This window comes from Pseudorca crassidens, chromosome 18, assembly GCF_039906515.1.
Source record: "Pseudorca crassidens isolate mPseCra1 chromosome 18, mPseCra1.hap1, whole genome shotgun sequence".
Lineage (NCBI taxonomy): Eukaryota > Metazoa > Chordata > Mammalia > Artiodactyla > Delphinidae > Pseudorca > Pseudorca crassidens.
This window is the reverse complement of record NC_090313.1, coordinates 58,967,524-58,989,280: the sequence shown is the minus strand read 5'-3', so window position 1 is coordinate 58,989,280 and position 21,757 is coordinate 58,967,524. Positions and strand designations below refer to the sequence as shown.

Here is a 21,757-nt window from a genome sequence, read left to right as displayed (position 1 = left end):
AAAGTACTTAATTTCTAATGATTTTATTCTTTTCTTTTTTTTGTGGCCACACCACAGGGCTCGTGGGATCTTAGTTCCCCGACCAGGGATCGAACCTGGGCCCTCAGCAGTGAGAGTGCGGAGTCCTAACCACTGGATGGCCAGGGAATTCCCAATTTCTAATTATTTTAAAAGAAGAAAGAAAGAAAGACTAATTGACCATGATTTTTTCCATTTCCCATGTCACTATCGCTAGGATAAAATAAGCTAATGATGAAGACAGCTATCTTAGTACAAACATAAATGCTATCCTTTCATTAATGTGCGTGAACATGAAACACAGACACCTGTTAAAAAAAATAAAGACAGCTTTGTTCTTCGACAGTTTCAGATGAAGGAACTCTTTTTAATCCCTTTTGAGAGTTTCTGTAGTTGACTACTTTTTTCCTGCTATGCCATTCGGTTTGGATCTGTATCACTTCAGCTCCTCAGAGAGAAACAAGTACAGGGAGTCCTCATTTAGAAAACATTTCCTAATTTTACATTTTAAAAGTTAATATTTAAAAAGAAAAGCCTTCTTCAACCCCCAACCGCATCATGAATAATCTGATTAAGTATATAAATAAATGTGTTCTTTTTCCTCAAAAATCACTTAAGCAACTTGACAAGAATTATTGTTTAAAAAATTTACCTAGAGAAATTAAAGTACCAGTCATTTTCCCCCTGCAACAGATGGTGCTCAAGGATTTCACGTATCAAGGCCGTTTGCTTAGCGCATCACCCTTTAGTTGTTCTGTTAGCAGGCAGGCTTCGAGTCTTCTTAATCACTCTTTTCTTCTACTTGATAATGTCTGTACTCTGGCTTCAGCTCCCACGTGTTTTTGTGGATCCCTTTTACATTTTGAATACCAATTTCTTTTAAGATTTCCTTCAGGTACGACTGAAAAACAAAAACAAAATAACCTTGACAGATGAGATTATGAACGCAGGAAACAAGATTTAAAATAAAATGATACACCAAACCACACTTTTATTAGTAATAAAAATTATGATCCTGAAAGCTCGACAAGACTTCTCTATAAAGAAGTTCAATAAACTGCTGTTTTGACTCCAGGCATACAATACGTGAAAACTGCATTAAATATATGATCATTTGCATTAAAGGGGTTGGAAGTCCTGAATGCCAGCAACCTTGAGAGCTAAAGAAAAAAAAAAAAAAAAAAAGAAGAAAAAAAGTCTAGATGAAAATACACTAGAAAATTTGCTGATGCTTAATTTATTAAGATTACACAGCATACCAAGTGTGATCTGCCCTTGAGTTCAGTGGCATCACTGAGTTCACAGTCAGATAGGGTTATTCTTGGATTGGAAACAGTTGTTTCAGAAGCAGGAGCATGTATTAAAAAAATGACATATATCTGTGGGACATTAATACTCTATGAAGCAAGCACATGACAGGTGCCCAGAATTCTCAGTTCTAAGGTGAGTTCTCAAACTTGCTATTGGGCTACTTATTTTTCTTCTGGGGGCTGCAGCTTTCTTGTGCTTGGCTCCACCAAAGGAAAGAGGTGAGTGATGACGGAGGGCAGAACACTGCATTATGGTATTTCCGGCACCTGAAAATTCAGTATTACCCAAATGCTTACTACAGTCATGAAAATGATGGCTATGACAAATGTAATATCAAACCCCACCGTTGCTTGCCAATGCCCAAGGTGAAAAAGCATTTCACTATAAACTGATCAATACAAATTACAGTGCTTCCTTCTTGGGGAAGACAGAAAAGTTAATCATTTAAAACGGACTTTTTTTCCTTTTTTTGCTGCAGAACCAACCAACCCAACAATAATTTTTATGTGTATGCTTCAAAGAACCAGTTACAGGTACATTACAGTGACCCATCCCATGGATGGAAGATGTCATATATGTAAATTTTTAAAATTTACTGAAATGAGGCACTAATTAGAAAAATGGCTGAGAAGCTCTTACCTTGATAATGTTCAAGGCAGTGCCTTTCTCAAGTGTGGTGCTAGACTATCTGCATCAGAACCTCATGGGGAGCCTGTGAGATAAGCCCCATTTTAGAGACAGTGAATCAAAATCTCTGGGGCTAGGCACGGGACTATGCATTTCACAAGCCCCCAGGAGCCTGATTTAACTGCACTAAAATCCACAGCATCTGCTTAAGGGATTCTTCTGGCTCTAATAGTCTGGCACCTTTGGGTCCTCGAAGTATTACTTAGTTTTCTCAGCCTCACTGTTGCTGAAGAGTATGCGTGAATCAGCGTCACCTAACACCACCTTACACAGACTGGTATAATGCTCTACAGCTGATAACGTACTTCCATTTAGGGCCACCTGTTCAGCACTGGAACTACGTACGGGTCCCTCAAACAGCCCTGGATGGCTCAGCTCTCGCTGGAGCAGCCCCCCCATCCCGGCAGCCAGGTCCCAGCAGGTGGCAGCAATGAACCAAAGGAGGCCTGGGTTTCCCCAGGAGAAGGCCTGCTTGCCTCCCACACCTTCTGCAGCTGGCTTCACCGAAGGACCCACCCATAAGGAGTAAGCGAATTACTCAGGTGAGCTTCAGACAGCCAGGTAATGTGCACGCCTGCCATCTTTAGATTGCATCGAAAAAAATGGAACACTGTTCATAAACGACTTTCTAATAAACAGGATTCGTAAGTGGAAAATGATGTGTTGGGCTTTGATTTTCAGTTTAGGTGCCATGAATGACTTCTTTGTAAAATTCCAAAGAATGGTTTATTGTGAGAACGGCCAGACCCTGGGCACAAACAATCACGCAACTGTGGATGCACTGTGATGGGTCAGAAATGAACAGAGCAAGCGCCAGGAGCATGGTGGCTGCCTGACAGACGCTCTTCACTTCCAGTCTAGCAGGGTCATTTATAATCTGGAAACAGAAGATGAAAAGCCTAGAAAGGGTTAAACACAAAATATTAAGAAAGTCTTAAGGGTACAAATTCAGTTGTCTTCATGTATAGCCCACCCTCACTTTATTAAACTATCAGTAGTATAATAAGGTTATGGAGTTATTTGTTTTTTATAAAGATGTCGCTCTTTTTTCTTTTTTAACAATAAGAATGCAATGAGACAGTCACAGTCTGTCAATCTGTCAGGTAACGAGATGGGATGAGGGTCGCCATATCTAGCATGGTACAGAAATCTTTTGGGGAGGGAGGGGCAAACTTCTGAAGTTTGAGAATGTTCCAAACTGCAACCTAAGACCATTCTACTATAACTAAATGAATTAACTTGGCACAAAGCATTAGCAGAGAAAGTGGTAGTAATAATAGAGAAAAACAAGGTCAGAAAATCCTTGAAGGAAAGACATAGGTAGAGAACAGTGAGATTATGTCATTTCTCTGTTTCAGAATTTTCTCTGACTTCCCCTTTGGCCTACAGGTTAAATTCCAAATTCTTTCACAGGCATCCACCCAGGTCTGTTTGCCCTTTGGCCTCTTTCTCTAACACCTCCCCATACGCGCACTTGCCATTTCTGCGTCTGCATGCTCTTGGTTTTTTTCCATGTGCCCTACCCTTTCCCTGTAATGCGCATCCCCTTCTCTCAGATCTGAACTCCTCCTCATCCTTTCCGACTCAGCACAAATGTCACCTTCTCAGAGAAACTTTCCCTAATGGTCCTACCTCTCAGATCTACATTTCACACTGTACCTACTTCAGGGAGAGCGCTCAACTATATTATAACTCTTTGTGTACATGTCTATCTCTCCCATCAAACCCTGTGCTCCCACTGCAGGGCCCGACTGCACATCAGAGCTGCAGCGCACTGACAGTGAGTGAAATGGGTGTGCTTAAGAGTAAGGAGCTAAGAGGGTTTTGGACGGTGTGGTTGGCTGTGGGGAGGTCACTTAGAAGGCCCAAAGGAATAAACCTCTAATTCTAGTTGTTTTCATTTTTCATCTCATTAACATATAGGGCAATGACCCGGTTTGAGAAATAAAAATTGATTAAACTGTATTACCTGAATCTGAATGACATTTACTACTAAAATCTGTATTATAGTGCTAAAATATTATTTGAGACAAAGCCAACTGAGGTGGAGATTTTTTTTTTTTTTTTTTTTTTTTGCGGTACGCGGACCTCTCACTGTTGTGGCCTCTACCGTTGTGGAGCACAGGCTCCGGACGCGCAGGCTCAGCGGCCGTGGCCCACGGGCCCAGTCGCTCCGCGGCATGTGGGATCTTCCCGGACCGGGGCATGAACCCGGGTCCCCTGCATCGGCAGGCGGACTCTCAACCACTGCACCACGAGGGAAGCCCGAGGTGGAGATTTTAAGGTTTTAGCAGGATTGAAGATTAATTGGTAATCTAACTTTCCTTTTAAAAAATGTATACCTTCACACTAATATTTATTCTAGTATCAGGCTGAGTGGCACACAGTGTGTAGTCATCCTCACAGAGTTCACAGTTTGAGATCAGGGTGTTAAATGGGGGGAAACAAAGGCATATAAGCAGGCAATCATAAACTAAAACAGAAGCACAGTAATAGGACGTAACACGCAGGACATTATGGGAGCACTTGGAAGGGGCACCTAACCCAGCCGGAGTCAAGATGTTAGGTTCTTTGAGGATGTACATTTGATCATTTGAACTGAATGGCAAGTCTGTGCAGGGATCAAGGGAAACTAGTTCTCCTCTTACTAATTCTAAACACTGATTTTGCAATTTAATCTTTTGCCTCATCATTTGTATTTTAAACACCAGATTCCAGAACTGAGTAGATCACCTTTATGTCACATAGGACTGGAAAGATTTCTCATTACCAACTATGGGCAGTTCTGCAGAACAAGATCTGAAATAATAAATTGGCTCAGGTCCAGCAATTCTTCATCAAAGAGATGTGTGGGAGGGTATTTACAGCAAGCCCGAATGCAGAGAAAAAGGGGATAGAACATTACACCTTCCTTGCAAGGGAAAGGCAAAGCACATACTGGAGCAGAGAGGTCTAGTGAGTAGGATGTGGTGTGCATGTGTGGATCAAGACAAAATGGTGGTGGCCAAAAAGCTGGAAATTCACAGATCAAATTCCTGATCTCTCCCCCAAGATCAAGACAAACCTGTGTAGGGTCACAAGGCACAGCAGCCTACTATTTTAGCCTCTCTTCTTCTCCCTCCTTACCAGCTTCCACCTCTGCCATTTTTCCTATCATCTTTTCCTCTACTGCTCTGCCAGCCAAATGGAAGATTTATCTGCATTTCATTTTATCGGGCATTTGAGTGTTAAGCATTAACATACATAATAATAAACTAACTATAACTAAATTCCTAGAAGTTGATTAAAAAAACATATATCTTTGACAGAGAGCTGATCACCAAATAATAATGCTTTAGATAAGCTAAAGATATAACCCTACTAGACTTATCATCACCAAATCTTCCCCAAAAGGTTGGAATAAATGTGCGTCATGTAAATCAATACCAAAGACGGCACTGGTTAACAGTCTCCAAAGGGAAACTGCTACCTGAGTTTTATAAAGGGACCCAGGAGGCAAGGGCATTCACGATCAGTTATGTGATAATTTCAAAGTATCACTTCATATTTACGTGATTTTCATGTGACTGACTGTGACTCCTTTAAACAAGGTTAACAGAACAGAGGACTTACTGATGAAGATGTTAGTGGCTCCAAGGCACAAAATTCTTTCATTAAAAAGATAAACAAACTGCACATTATACATAAGCTGTGAACAAAGGCAACCTATGTTTCATTCCTTTAGACAGAGAGAACTGTGAACAGGAGAGGGAAGATGGTACTGAGGGCATCTCTGGAACATGGGCCATCTCAGCACTTTTCTCCTCTTTTCCTTCTGGTTTCACCTCTGTTTTTATACTAGTCTCCACCCTGTCCTCCTCTCAGGGTCCCACAGGCTGCATTCCTCCCTTTGTAAAACTCTAAGAAGCAGAGAGATGATCGGTAATGAAATGGCCAAGCCACAAACTCTACCCACCCCCAGCCCTACTTTATGGCTTAATCCAAATTCTAAAGAAGAAATTTATCACTGCATTAATATTCACGTGCTGGTAAATCATCTTACTTTTAGTTAACACTTCATCTGTCCAGCAGTGAGTCGCAAATGATTCACATACTTCCATATTTCAGATAAAGTTTACTTCCTTTGGGCCAAAACTTTTAATTTTAACTATATGTTTAAAGACATGCCTTCTAAACTGTATTAGTTTATTTGTATGCTAAACATAACTTAACCTTGGAATACTGCAAGGTATTCCAAGGCTGGGATATGACGGCTTCCAACTGGGGGAAAAAAACATACATATATTCATATAGTTAATGTTAAAAGTGTTAACTAGGAACATACAAAGATATCTAAAACTTAATAAAGAAAAAAATTCCTATTGAAATATAAATATGAATTCTTGCATTTAGAACCATGGAAACTACCTATTAGTGCATTTGGTGTGACAAGTAGTTTAGAATGTACAAAAAATAAGAAGATATCAATTGGCAGCGTTATTATTAGTCCACTTGAAAATATTGCTCGAAATTAAATGGCAAGCAATGAGACTCTTCAGGTATATATCTTACCATAAAGAATTTTTAGAAAATTAGCTAGTATTCTCAACAATGAAGCATTATTCACCCTTAAAATATTTGGAATAAAGTTTTACTTTAAGGCAATAGTAGATAAAAGGTTTGCTGGCTAAGGATTAAAAAAGGATTGATGGGGCTCCCCTGGTGGCGCAGTGGTCGAGAGTCCACCTGCCGATGCAGGGGACACGAGTTCGTGCCCCCGTCCGGGAAGATCCCACATGCCGCGGAGCGGCTGGGCCCGTGAGCCATGGCCGCTGAGCCTGCGCGTCCGGAGCCTGTGCTCCGCAACAGGAGAGGCCACAACAGTGAGAGGTCCACGTACCGCAAAAAAAAAAAAAAAAAAAAAAAAAAAGATAATTCCCATAAGGATAGCAAGCTTAAAACAAGTCCTTCCTTCTAGCTTGCTCAGGGACTAAATAAAGAAATCAGGAGAAAGCAGTTAATGAGCTTAAACATTTACTTTTCCCTCCCTTTAAAATTAAATGGGACTGGAAGGGTGGAGAAAGAGATTTTATGAATAATGACATTTTTCAGGATAAACATAAATTGTGTGGCCTACTGCTTAATTTAAAACTCTATGTAAATTCTGTATGTAAATAATGCCCAATTTTGCATACTGGGAGCCTATGTCAGATATTGCTGTTACCTACGTAATATCTCACGTAAAATATGGACTCAATTGGTTATGTTAGTAAATTCACCCCCAATTTTACCCCATGCAGAAATAAGGTAAAAAAGAAAAAACAGTAAAAAGGCTGAAACAAACCGTACAATAAATTAAAAGAGAAAACGTTACTATTTCATAATAAACTCATTAGTAGTAACTCTATTAGTTATTAGAAACTTCTACTCACAAGGAAAGCATTAAAATTTCATAAATGTGCTTAACTTTTATCCTTTTATATTCAACACAGTTAATAATTTATTTTAGTATGACATTTCATATTCTAAAACTTTTAATTAAGGCTCAAGTTCACAAGCAAATAGTTATTTTTTAGCACCACCTTCTAACCAACTAAGTTAACCAGCCACTGCAAATAATTATTTTTTAAAATGGAAGTCTCGTGACTTCCCTGGTGGTCCAGTGGTTAAGAATCTGCCTTCCAATGCAGCGGACGTCGGTTTGATCCCTGGTCGGGGAACTAAGACCCCACAGGCCGTGGGGCAGCTAAGCCTACATCCCACAACTACTGAGCCCGCGCACCACAACTAGAGAGAAGCCCACACACCGCAACAAAGAGCTGACGCAGCAAAAAAAAAAAAAAAAGTTTCACAGAGGGCTGTCACTAGCTAATATGCTCTGCTGGGAAATTGGTGGTCTTTTTAGTTTTGGTAGTACCATTCAAAACTGAAAACTTCCAGTTATAGGAGACATGAAGAGAGAATAGAAGGAAATATGTGAACAGAAAGGAAATGATAAAGACTCAGGGGAAAAGAAGAAAAAGGAATCATGTAAAAAAGGGAAAGCATATGTCAGAACAAGACATTATAATAAAAACAGCATTATTCAGTAGTACATTTGGGAATGAACTTCAAACACGTAAAAAAAACCCATTTTGGGGACTTCCCTGGTGGCACAGTGGTTAAGAATCCGCCTGCCAATGCAGGGGACACAGGTTCCAGAAGCCTTGGTCCGGGAAGATCCCATATGCCGTGGAGCAACTAAGCCCGTACGCCACAACTACTCAGCCTGTGCTCTAGAGCCTGCGAGCCACAACTACTGAGCCCACGTGCCACAACTACTGAAGCCCGTGCACCTAGAGCCTGTGCTCCACAACAAGAGAAGCCACCGCAATGAGAAGCCCGCGCACCGTGATGAAGAGTAGCCCTCGCTCACCGCAGCTAGAGGAAGCCCGCGAGCAGCAAGAGAGGACTCAACGCAGGCAATAAATAAATAAAAATAAACAAATTCATAAAAAAATTAAAAATAAAAAAAAACCATTTTTACTTTGGATTAGAAACTGAATGAGCTAAGATAAAGCTTAGATTCCATTCTCTATGTACTTAGCTTAGATTAACGATGATGATTCTTTCTTTTAAGTTGGTTTCAACTTTTTAACGATACAATTTTTAAAAATTGATTAATCCATTAATTTTTACTTTTGGCTGCGTTGGGTCTTTGTTGCTGCATGCGGACTTTCTCTAGTTAGGGCGAGCGGGGGCTACTCTTAGTTGCGGTGCGCAGGCTTCTCATTGCGGGGGCTTCTCTTGTTGCGGAGCACGGGCTCTAGGCGTGTGGGCTTCAGTAGTTGTGGCTCGCGGGCTCTGGAGCGCAAGCTCAGTTGTTGTGGCGCACGGGCTTAGTTGCTCCGCGGCATGTAGGATCTTCCCAGACCAGGGCTCGAACCCGTGTCCCCTGCATTGGAAGGCGGATTCTTAACCACTGCGCCACCAGGGAAGCCTGGTGATTCTTAATAACACAGACATTTGAAAGCAGTCTGCCTGAGAGAGAAATTAGCTTCCCCCCTGCTCATTAAAAAGGGGCTCCTATTGTCAGAAAAACATTTTCTTTGCTTGTCTTTGGTTGTATACACATGTCTGAATAGAAGAGGCAATGTGGTAAGAGATGCCTTCAAGCCACTAGGCAACTTCCTTCTCTGGGACTACAACTTAGACTAGATTATCTCTAGGATTACTTTTATCTTTTAAGATCCTGAGCCAGAGATATATAACACATATATGATATATATGTACCATAATGTGTAACATAGATATCATGAAGAGGAAACAGGAGTACAGATGTCTGGCTTGAGCAACTTGGGGAATGGTGGTGTCACTGCAATGGGGAAGTCTGGGGGGTCGGGGTTGGAGGGGTGTAGAAATCAAGAGTTTTGTTTTCAACAAACTAAATTTGAGATAACAGTCAAATGACTATGACTCATCAGGTGCTACTTCTGTAGCAAGCAGTGTGGCACAAGGGTGGGAGAGGCAGTGGGCTCGGTTGATGGACTTCCGTACCCTTGGCTCAGGAATAAGCATACAACCCCCATCAGGGCAATTAAAGTCTTCCCTGAGCTTTTGCTGGAATCATCAGGACAGATATTGTCTTTCTGCTTTGAGGCTGCTAGCTGTGAGGTGCTTCAGGAGGCCACTTTGGTTACCACATGGCAAGATCCTGCCTAAGGATAAAGACAACACACAGAATGATGAGGAAAGATGTGGAGAGATGGGGAGGGACAGTTCTAACTAAATAATATTAGTAGCTGGATCTAGCCATGTCTAAAGCAAGATGCATTCCTGAACTTCCCAGCTACAGGAGCCTATAAATTCTATTTTTGTTTAAGCTAGTTTGAGCTGAGTTTCTCTTTCTTGCAGCTGAAAGAGTCCCTACCAATTCACAGATCTATAGGAACATATATTTGTAAATAAAATTTTATTTTTTTGACAGGAGAAATGCTCAGTATATCAAATTCCCTAGCTATTTTATCCTTTAAAAAAGCATATCTTCTTGTATCTCACTGATGCCAAATTTCACTTATTTCTGTTCAAGCATTTATTTAGGCCTGTCTGGAAACAAACTCTGAGGATTATGTTAACACTACCTTATTGCTGCATCAGTTTTATCAAAAGCTTACTTTGGGCAAATAAACAAGCCTGTTCAGCATTATTTAGTGCTAGGCAATTTGAAGTGCGGGCACCAAGCTGCTTCACAATCAAAGCCATGCAAATCTCTGCCTCATTTTTCTTGTTGATTTGAACTTACTTTATAAGAGCATGCAAACTGTTCAATTACATACACTGAATTCAAAAGTAAATGGTCCACTGGATCGACATGATTGGGGCTGCTGATTTAGAAGGGTCATCAATAATTAAAGATAAACTTCCCTGAATCTTGACGTGAAATTGAGTGGATTTAGAGCATAAGGAAATGAAGAGGTTCAGTTATAATTAGAGCTGATTTTCGACGACACTTCTAATACAAATGGATGTTTAGAGAAACACTGGGAAATGGGTGCTGTGTTAAGAGAACAGTATGCTAGGGCTCAAAATGGTCTTCGCAGGTTGGTGTTTCAAAGGGAGCAATTATATACAGTTTCTAGTGTTTTTTTTTTTTTTTTCTGCGCGCGGGCTTCTCACTGTTGTGGCCTCTCCCGTTGCGGAGCACAGGCTCCGGACGCGCAGGCTCAGCAGCCATGGCTCACGGGCCCAGCCACTCCACGGCATGCGGGATCTTCCCAGACCGGGGCACGAACCCGTGTCCCCTGCATCGGCAGGCGGACTCTCAACCACTGCGCCACCAGGGAAGCCCTGGTTTGTATTTTTGAAGGAAATGATATTATGCTTCTATTTTACAGATATAATAAAATATGAAGAAAGACTAGACATAACACATTCAAGGTGAGAGAGCAAAGACTGCCCGGAGAGAAATAATAGGCTTCCCCTGATAGTTTGCTTTACAGAGGGGAAAAAAAAAGTCAAAATTTAAACTGCATAAAAACACTTCTTTAAATGGATACCGTGTTTCCAACTTTTTATCAGTTACCAGAGCCTGGCATATTAATAAAATTGGCTTATTTGCCCTGAATGAGTAACTTTAACTCTTTGGTTGCTTATGCAAGTCACACACCTGCGAATGAGAGAAAAGGGCTAGCCCTTAAGGGCAGTTTCTCTAATCAATAATTTTGCTTGTAGAAGTGAAGGTTTTTAGGAAGAAGAATATAGAAGGAAAGGAACTGGAAAAACAAGAAAATACTTCAGATTCACTCAGAATGTCAAAAATGACATTCTAAAGGTCAGAAAGCAGATGGTAACTTAAGAATACAGTAGTAGTGTTAATAACAAAGAGGAGGTATTAAAGCAATACACTTCACGGTTAGAAACTTGGTATCAAAAGTGGCACTGGGCGCCACTGGAAAACGAGAGCAGGGACTTCCCTGGTGGTGCAGTGGTTAAGAATCTGCCTGCCAATGCAGGGGACACGGGTTCGAGCTGTGGTCCAGGAAGATCCCATATGCCGCGGAGCAGCTAAGCCGGTGCGCCACAACTACTGAGCCTGCGCTCTAGAGCCCACGAGCCACAACTGCTGAGCCCACGTGCCACAACTACTGAAATCCATGCACTCTAGAGCCCACGTGCCACAAATACTGAGCCCGTGGGCCCCTAGAGCCCATGCTCCGCAACAAGAGAGGCCATTGCAATGAGAAACCTGTGCACCGCAACGAAGACCCAACAAAGCCAAAATAAATTAATTAATTAATTAAAAAAAAGAAAACAAGAGCATGTCATTAAATGCATACACTAAAGAACTGATTAACACAAAGAAGATCTCTTTTCTTCCCTTTTACACAGGGCTCAAAAATTTGTTTAATAATACTACTAATAATAGTAAAATACTTTGCTGTTGACAAATGCAACTTTCATAAACATTAATTATTATAAGGATCCTGTAAACTAGGTATTTTAAAAACATATTTACAAAGTATAATATGATAAACATTTAATTTGAATATACTGGTAAATTTTATATTAAGAATGTCATATATTAAGTAAATTAAATATTAAATTATATAATGTATTAAACATTAAATGCATTTAAATACCTAGGACTCTGGCTAAATGGCAGGGCTGGGACTTGAACTGAGATCCTATTACTTCCAGTCCCGTGCTCTTTCCATCATACCAGGAAATCTCTTTCCTGGATCACTGACCTTCATGTGACACTGGGTTCCTTCATTCTCTTGGTATTACTCAGACTAAAATCAAATTAATAAGGGTATATTCATGACAATTAGTACAGACTGACTTATGCCCTGTGGACCTTTTAAAGGGGATAGTTACTACACAGAGGAGAGCTGGGCTCTGGCCACTTTCTTTCTAGGTCAAGGGGCTTTGCCAACTCAGTTCAAATGTGAGTGGGAGGTGGAGAGGAGGACATGAAATAGGAGAAAGAGAGAATCACAGATGGAGAGCTGGAAGGGCTCCCAAGGATTATCCAGTCCAACTCCTCAGTTTTAGCAATGGAAGTGACTTCTCCAGATCCCACTGAGGTATGGCAGGACTGGAATCAACGCTGACCACTTCCTGTCCTCTCCTCCCCTCTATGCGAGGATAACGGTAGCTCTGGCATTCCATGCTTTCTCGAGATGGCTCTTTCTACCCTGCTCCTGCCATAAACGACATGAGGCCTGTCAAAATCCACCTGAGGAAAATATGGTGGTCTTTAAATGCAGAGGATGGGCCATCTCCTGATTCTTAAATCAATTACTGAATTGCTACTATGTTTGTGTTGTGGAATGCATGAATATTTAGGGATATGAATAACATACAAACCTGCCTTCAAAAACTTTACGCTTGCCGAGGCAATTTAGTCCCTAAATAATAAAACTATTATAAAATAATTGTTTCTAGGTCAGTGGTTCTCAAGCTCTTTGAGGTTCCCAGGCTTTCTACGAGAATCTGATATAAACTATAAATCTGCTCTCCAGAAAAATCCACACATTTCTGTACATACTCAGGGCGTTGCTGGATCTCCTAAAGCCCATGTACTGACCATGAATGAAGAAGCTCTATTATAAGAGATTCACTGAGTTCCACCATGTAAAAATTATCCGAAGAACAAAGATTGAGAGAAATACTAGTTATCCCTTTTCTTTGATGCAAAATGAGTAAACTTTAAAAATATGTCATCCCATGTTAAGGGCAAAGAAAGTGCTTTCCCTAGTATCATCTGAATGGCCCTCTACAAACACTTATTTTCCCATATCTAATTTTGTGTGTGTGTGTGTGTGTGCGTGTGTTATTCTATGAGAATATACTGTTTGCATCCAGAATTTCTGGAATGGCCTTTTCACGTATATATAAAATACAAAGGTAAACTTCATTAAAACCAGAAGAAACAGAGCTTAGCTTATGAATTATTCTATTTCAAATTTTTTATCTAGCTTGGAATGCTGTTTCTAAGGCTTTGATGCTGAAGGGAGCGAAGTCATTAAGATGAGTTGATAATACTGCCGGCATGAGCACTTCCCTCCTCTCTGGTAAAAAAAAAAACAACGACAAAGTACTGAGGTCTTTTGGAATTCAAATTTCTTTCTTAATGAAAAAGTGAAAGGATGAAATATAACAGTAAAGAAATCTCTACAGAAGTGGGAAGCCGTACCATCAATACTGAAGTTTCAGAAATAATTTCCTAAAGCTTTGAATAAATCAGAAAAAAATTATACCAAGCCGTTTACGTTAAAATATTTTACAAAAGCAGTTATCTTGTTACATATTCTGAAGCAAATAAATGGAACAGTTAGAATTAACATATTCTTGAGTATCCTGGCAAAGCGGACAAAATAATAAAGCAAAGTGGGTAAGAGGACAAAAACAAGGGGGTTTCCATCTAATTTTTAAAAACCTGTAAAGTAAAATACTTTAGGTAAAATACTTAAAATACTAAAATACTTAAATACTTAAAATACTAAAATATAATTCAATTTGATACTTTGCTAACCTCAGGTGTGAGAAAGTTAAATGGAAGGAAATGTGACCCAAAGCTGGAGAAAGGGTTTAGATCCCTTACTTGTTACCAACATTTTAAATGGATTAGAAACACAAATTATTAGCAAATAGGCACAAGAGTCTGGAGAAGTGATTAAAAATGATTACTTATAGAACAAACAAAAACTTTCTAAAACAGCAATTTATTAAAATTTTCCTTGAAAATGGAGAATAGCCCAACGCAATCATAATCTCAACAAGCATTGTGAGGCAGTACAGCTCAAGTTTAAAAAGACCTAATGTTAGTGCTAGATAGATTCTGATTAAAAAAAAAAAAAAATCCACAGAGAACACTTCACAAAACGGGGATAAACATTCCCCGTGAAAGACCCATACAACTCTTCAAGTTGAGCTTTTTTGGAGGGAGGTAAGAGAACAAAAGACAGACTAGAAAGGATATAAACAAAGAGACTTTAGGCTTAAAGTCAAGGATCAGTCAAAAGGAGGACAAATCCACCTTTTCTTCATATGGAACTACTGATATTAAATGTATTTAAAATTGAAAACAATGAAGCTGAGGTAAGAAAACAAAATGAAGGAAGGGAGGAAGGAAGGGAGGAAAGGAGGGAGGGAGGGGGGAGGAAGGGAGGGAGGAAAGGAGGGAGGGGGGGAAGAAGGGAGGGAAGGAGGGGGAAAAAGGCTACACTGAGACATCTTTTCCATGTTGAAACAAAACCTGACATCAGCATAGGTGCAAGTGAACTTATTCATTTACAATACACTTCTCTTCAGGAAAGCTGTATTAATGAAGCAGGACGTATTTAAAGGATCAATGTGAGCATATACATACCACAGGCTGTTTTGTGATGTCCACCAAGTCCTTAAGATTATAATATTGATGCTTCTCAAAGGCCGAAAACAACATGTCTAAAACGTGTTGTTTATCAGCTCGAGCTCGTTTCCCATCTTCTTTCTTTTTCCTTTCATATTCAATCTAGGTGCAAAAAGCAAAAAAAAAACGGAAGGCATTAATTCAACATGCTCACTTTGAAACACAGGCACTCTCTTTTCAGTCCTCCACGTGACACTTAGATTTTAAGCTGCAAAGCAGCAGGTCAAAGGGTGGTGGTTCAGTACCTGGGGTCCTCGCTGCTCCCAGGGCTCCTCAGACCGTTAAGGCTCTAAGAAGGTATTAAAGCCCATCTGTAACCCGTTTTCATTATTCCCTAAAGCTTTACATAATGTGTCCACTTCCTCGCAAAAAGCCTTTCTTTACCGAAATTATATCAGTTCAGCGTGGCCACCAGTTAGCTCATGTTGATCACAAAGTCTAACTTGCAGTTGTTTTTGATTACCCGAAATTCAGTAAAACAGTTTATCTGCTACATGCAGTTTGGTAGGCAACATCTTTCAAAATTGGAGTTTTTCAGGGCAGGAAGAGGGTTGAGGGGCAGGCAGATCATAGAACAGGTTCTCTAGGGATGAAAAGTTTGGGGAACATTGGTAAAAAGGAAAGCACATGGGAGGTGAAAGGAGGCCTTTTCTCCTCCCAACTGTGTGACCTCTTTGAACTTGCTTCTTCTGTAAGATGAAGCAGTGACATGAAGAGAGTGTATAAACTCTCTCCTAGTGTTACCTTCCAGAGACGTGCATTTGTAAAAAAATTACCTTTTTATTGAAAACGTGCAACTTACTTGCATTCACGTCAGTTGATTAAGCTTTTAAATTTTTTTTTAAGAAAAACTTTATTTATTTATTTATTTTTGCGGCACGCAGGCCTCTCACTGTTGTGGCCTCTCCCGTTGCGGAGCACAGGCTCCGGACGTGCAGGCCCAGCGGCCATGGCTCACGGGCCCAGCCGCTCCGCGGCACGTGGGATCCTCCCGGACCGGGGCATGAACCCGCGTCCTCTGCGTCGGCAGGCGGACTCCCAACCACTGCGCCACCAGGGAAGCCCAAGAAAGACTTTATTTTGATGAAGCCTCAGGAACTATATGTTACAGGACATGTATATAAACTGCGGCAGCCCACCTGGTAAATACAGCATCAGAAGGGGGGGTGAAAGCTACCAAGAGAACAATCTTCTGTGCGTCTCTATAATTTAGAGACTAACTTCAAAGACAGTGAAATACGTTTCAAAATGTACAACTAAATTAGGCACAAATTCCAGCTTCATAGAGTTAGGCTTATTCTCTGGATTTTAACAATAGAGATGTAAAAAGATAAAGTCTAATTTCTACTGATGTCAAGACTAATATATCAGACACTTTCAAATTAGAGGCAAGAAGTAACTGACAACAAGTATCTGTCCTTCAATTAGATAAAATTAGAAGCTATACAAGGAAAAAGGACTAAATTGAATGTCTTAATTTTTATGATATGTACATCTTGGGAGTAAAACTCAAAACCCATTCATCTCCTCAACAGATTAAGCATAGATTAGGTGCTTGGTATTGCACTAAAATATGGGGCAAATAAGACACTCTCTTTCAAAAGGTATCCCTTTCTTAGGGCTTGTGTATTAAAATGTACAGGCAGGGCCTTGAGCATTTTAAATGTAGTAATAGTAGTAATGTAGTAATAGAGAGCACAGAACTACCTAGAACAAGATCATGATGCTGAAAGAAAGTGCAAATGGATGGCACAGACTGCATTGTTGGGGAGGAATGAAATCTAGCTAGTCTCAAGATTTTCTGGTGGAAAGAGCCTGAAAGAAAACAACTGTGGGCAGCTACAAAGGAATTGCTAAAGAGCAGAGTGACTAGAAGAGCTAGAAGCAAGACTGCAGAGGGGAGAGGCCAGAGAAACCCATGACCAAGGGGGAAATCCATGCCTTCTCAATTTGAGGAAGATGGAAGAACAGATGAAAAAAAAATGCACTTAAGGAAAAAGGCAGAATTACAGATTCTGCCCCAATTCTGAGAGAAAGGAGGCTGCAGAGATAGCCAAGACCAACAGAGATCTACCTGAGGGCCACTCAAGGAAGAATTTTCTTTCTCTCGGGTCAAAAGAAGGATAGAAAGAACTAAGACAGTGGCTGTATGATGGAGAAAGAAATCACGACAGACCAGGACAAAACCCACAAATCCAAACAGTCTTTGGATTAAAAAGAAGAATGAGATCATGGAATGCCTTAAGGGATTAATCTTTAAGCCTTGCTTTGCTGACCAAGGTCTCAAATATGTCATTATTTCCCCCTACTTACATTTGTACTTAGTTTGCATCCTGACATTCCCTTCCACAGGTGCACTGTATTCGAAAGGGTTTGCTTTGTCCACTGTGATGGACAGTCTAGAAAGGAGGGCCTGGTAAAAGAGTATGAAAGTCTGGACCACGGGATGAAGATGTTATAGCCTTTTACTCTGACCAAGTGGGGACTAAGAGAAACTTAACTGGGATCTAGAAAATAGAGGGAGATAGAATCAGACTAAGGAGGAGTGGGGAAAGCCTATTCCCTTCCCGCAGGCTTGAGTGGGATGTGGGATCTCATTTAGGGAAAAGCCATTGGTCCTCAAGAAAAACAAGACAAAGAAGTGGGGACCTAGCAAAAGACCAGTGCTAGGCTTTGGACTCTAAGTGTGGAGCTACAGTTGTATGATATTCTATCTTCTCTTCTGTCCCAGCTTTAATTTATGCTGAAAGAAGATGGAAAAAGTTAAATTAAGGAAATAGGAAACAGAAGTTATGGTATATTCAGCTTCCACCTTTAGCCATCTCTTCCTTGTGTAAAATGACTCGAGGGTTTCCCTGGTGGCGCAGTGGTTGAGAGTCCGCCTGCCGATGCAGGGGACACGGGTTCGTGCCCCGGTCCGGGAAGATCCCACATGCCACGGAGCAGCTGGGCCCGTGAGCCATGGCCGCTGAGCCTGCGCGTCCGGAGCCTGTGCTCCGCAACGGGAGAGGCCACGATAGTGTGGGGCCTGTGTACCGCAAAAAAAAAAAAAAAAAAAGACTCGAGAACCTAGGGAGATGAACAAAAATGTTTTCAAGTAAAGAAATGTGCTGGTAAAGCAAGATGGCCCAGTTCAGAGAGGGCATACATTCTAGCTGGCAGTGGAGAGAAAAACTTAAGTGTTTGTTATCAAGTTGTCCCAACCCTAAAGCCGTATGTCAGACCCAAAAGGACTGAAGAAAAGAATTTAGAATAAATTAGAAAGAAACTTCAAAATCAGTATTGAGGATAAGGGACTTCCCTGGTGATCCAGTGGTTAAGAATCCATCTTGCAACACAGGGGACGCCAGTTTGATCCCTGGTCGGGGAACTAAGATCCCACATGCCTTGGGGCAACTAAGCCCATGCACCACAATTACTGAGCCCACACGCTCTGGAGCCCTCGCGCCACAAGTAGAGAGAAGCCTGTGTGCTGCAACGAAAAATCCTGTGTGCCACAACTAAGACCCGCCAAATAATAATACAAATAAATAGATATTAAAAAAATACTGAGGATAAGATTAAGAGTCAGATTAGGTTGTGATTTGTAATGTTAATGAGTACTGAGAAGAGCACCAATTCTACACAGAAATTTTTTTTAAAATCTTGGTTTACATGTTTCAATCTCAAAACACTGTATTTAACATTGCTGCTTTCCTTCTTTAAATTGTGGAGAAAACAGACTAGACTTGTATGCTTGTCTTTCTGTGTTAACCATGTCTATCAATGGCTCAATAACCCAGGGGACAGTGCAGCCTAACTTTACTTTTGACTAGTGAAATAAAAACACTTAAAAGCGCACCTGAAACTAACACAACATTGTAAATCAACCATACTTCAATCAATCAATCAAATATTTGCAAAAGAAAAAAAAACACTTAGAAGTGTAATCTGAAAACCCAGACATATATCTCTTTAATGCCCTCAGGGCCTGTACTATAGGATAACTTACAGAAAAGATTGTTTTAAAACAAAATTTCTGCAGTACCGCATTATTTAAATCTTTTTTGATAATGTCCAAGACAGGCTTATAACCCAAATTCTGCTCTGTGGTATCAGGTAGTTCCAATATATGTGTAACTATAAAAAGGGACTGAAATTACTTCCATGATCATTTAGTTATTAATAACTTATACTCAGGACAAAACTAAGATCCCTGAGGTAACTTTTCTCTTTTAAGCCCAACAGTGTAGAAATGCCAATCTTAATATTGCGCTTACAACTTTGTACTACAAATAAAATTAATTCTACAAATAAGCTACAAATGACATGAACTAGTTTAGGAGAAGACTACTGTTTTGAGATAATGCTATTTCTTCTCATTTTAGCTCTTTTCCCTTTGGGCATTTTGTTTTGTACTGGCATTATAAGGAGATGACACTCAAAGCAGTCATATTTTCTAACTTTTTAGCAGCTACCACAAAATATTAGTAGGAGAGTTACTGGACTAGAAATAGCTTTTATATTATATGAATTTTAATTACTGATCTTATATCTGCCCCCAATGACCACAGACTACAGTGTAACCAGCTGCATAGAAATAAATGTCAATTCAGAAAGAACATTAAATTTAATCTCTAGTTACAAATTTTTACAATCCAAAAAATCCATCATATACAATTTTACTTTCAAAATGAAAAGCAAATTATTCAAGACTAAAAACGCAACCAAATGTTGAAAATCCATTGTGGATGTGGTATAGAGCTGTTCAACCATCATTACTGAAACAATAATCACTGACTAAAATTATAAATGCCACCCACTGCCAATTAAAGTATTATAATACAAATGTCTGTAAATTTCTAGATTGTTGTTTGCAGAAATATTTTGATTGCTTTGTCAAGGCAGTCTTTGTGGAGGCTTGTATTTTAACTTTTAAAGTGAGCATGACAGCCTTGAATAACATGGTTTGCATTTTAAATCCTTATGAAAGACTCCCCCCCACCCCCAACGCTCCTGTTTCTGCTTAGTGTGTTGTTATCTCTTGGGAGGAAATTATTTCTTTAGAGTTGATCAGTCCTTGGTGTGCAAATTCAAATGAACGAAGCATGCATCCTTATGCTACACTATATACTACAGTAGGCAAATATTGCCGAAAGGGCTTTCTTTAGACACAGTCCTGCAGGCATCCATTTTAATCAGCAAAATTCCAAATTCATACAGATACCTGAGAACAAAACAAAAAGCTAAGCAAACCCCCCCCCCCACTGCCAACAACCCTAGCTCTGAAGACTAACACAGTTGGTTGCCACACAGAAGGAAACAGAGTATGCATAAAATAAATTTTCTTTTTAGTTCCTGGGGGTTTACTTCAAGATTTTATGTAATAGTTCTATTACCTCCAACAGTAGTTTTCTAGTTCAATTTTTCTAATTCTCTATCATTTTCAGACTAAGAGCTCTTGCCAGGAAAAAAAAAGGGAAAGAGAAATCTTTTTTCAAGCTGGGGTGGGTGGGGCATAGAGGGGGATTGATGATAACAGAGCCGAGAAGATACTAAGCCTTTTTAAAAGTCTTAGGTTTAGTGGAAAGAAACTTCCTGGTCTCTCGGGCATCATTTTTGCTCCCCACCCCAACAGGAGATGGCAGACAGAGCTATAAAAAATGCCTGTAACTGTGGATCAGTGGCGGAATGCTAGAATTACCTAGGGAACTTAAAAATTTAAGACAGCTGGCCTCCATAGTAGATCAATACAATCAATCTCTGGAGGTATTTTTCTTTTTAAAAGCTTCCCAGGTGATTCTAGTGTACAGCCAGCACTGAGAACCACTGTCTAGACAAGAGAAGACACAAATCCTTATGAGAAAAGGGAGTCCTTATGAGAAAGGTCATCAGATGGAGACTACATGTAAGAATACTGTGACATTTACACAGGCTGGATGATGATGTCCACAACGTCAACCGGAACACACATACACAAGCACCCTTACTTGCAATCAGGGATGGAGGGAGCTGAAAGGAATCTTACACATCAGCTGACTCTATATTTTGATTATACAACTCTACCAGTAAAAAAAATATTTTTTTCCCCTCGCCACGCAGCTTGTGGGATCTTAGCTCCCTGACCAGGAACGGAACCCAGGCCCTCAGCAGTGAAAGCGCTGAGTCCTACCCACTGGACCACTGGGGAAATCCCAATCAGTAAAAAATGTAAAGCATGAACTATATGAATATATATTTGTAAATTATTAAAAAATGTATTCTGTATTAATATGCACAGTTATCTTTATAAAGCGTACAAGAACAAAAAATTTAAAGAGATGAAATAAAAATAAAACTATTTTAGGAATAAGTTTTAATTTAATTTGTCAAAATTACAAAACACTTTTTTTTGTTTTGCTCTCAAAATACAGTGGATCCGTCTTCATGTTCTGGATGCTTAGTCTTTAAATGAATTGCAAACTGTGATGGCTTTGAACCAGCAACAGCTAATACAACTTACGGTACAACACAAAGGTCAAGGGTCACTATGTCAAATTATTTCCAATAAGCCTTCAGCTCCCAGCCTTGGCGGCGGTGGTGGTGGCGTCAGGGGACTGCAGGCCACACTCCCGAGACCCCCCTGCCAGCCTGTTCCCAGCTGAGGCTCTGCCAATGGAAGAAGGAAGCAGGAGGAAGGGCGGTTTTCTTCTCTTGTGCTGTGGAAGCACCTCTGGAAGCAGCAGCTTCCTCATCTCTGGCAACCTCAGCCCTTCCATTTTTGTTATTCCATTCTGTAAACCATTTGTAACCAGTTCCCTACTTTAAGTCCCTTTCGGCTTGAAATATCTGGAGTTGTTTCTTCTTCCATGATAGACACTAACCGAATCATTAAAGACAGGGGATCAC

At 40.2% G+C, this 21,757-nt stretch overlaps 1 protein-coding gene across 1 annotated transcript in view; it reads right to left on the bottom strand.

Annotated features, from left to right (window-relative positions):
* Nucleotides 1-364: 364 nt before the first annotated feature.
* Nucleotides 365-21,757, bottom strand: part of GTF2F2 (general transcription factor IIF subunit 2) — a 150,464-nt gene continuing 129,071 nt past the window's right edge. Inside the window, exons 7-8 of the mRNA XM_067713652.1 lie at nt 14,849-14,992; nt 365-919 (exon numbers count right to left, since the gene is read on the bottom strand). Coding sequence (XP_067569753.1) covers nt 800-919; nt 14,849-14,992 — 264 coding nt within the window. The 3' untranslated portion in view covers nt 365-799. The remainder of the gene's footprint in view (nt 920-14,848; nt 14,993-21,757) is intronic.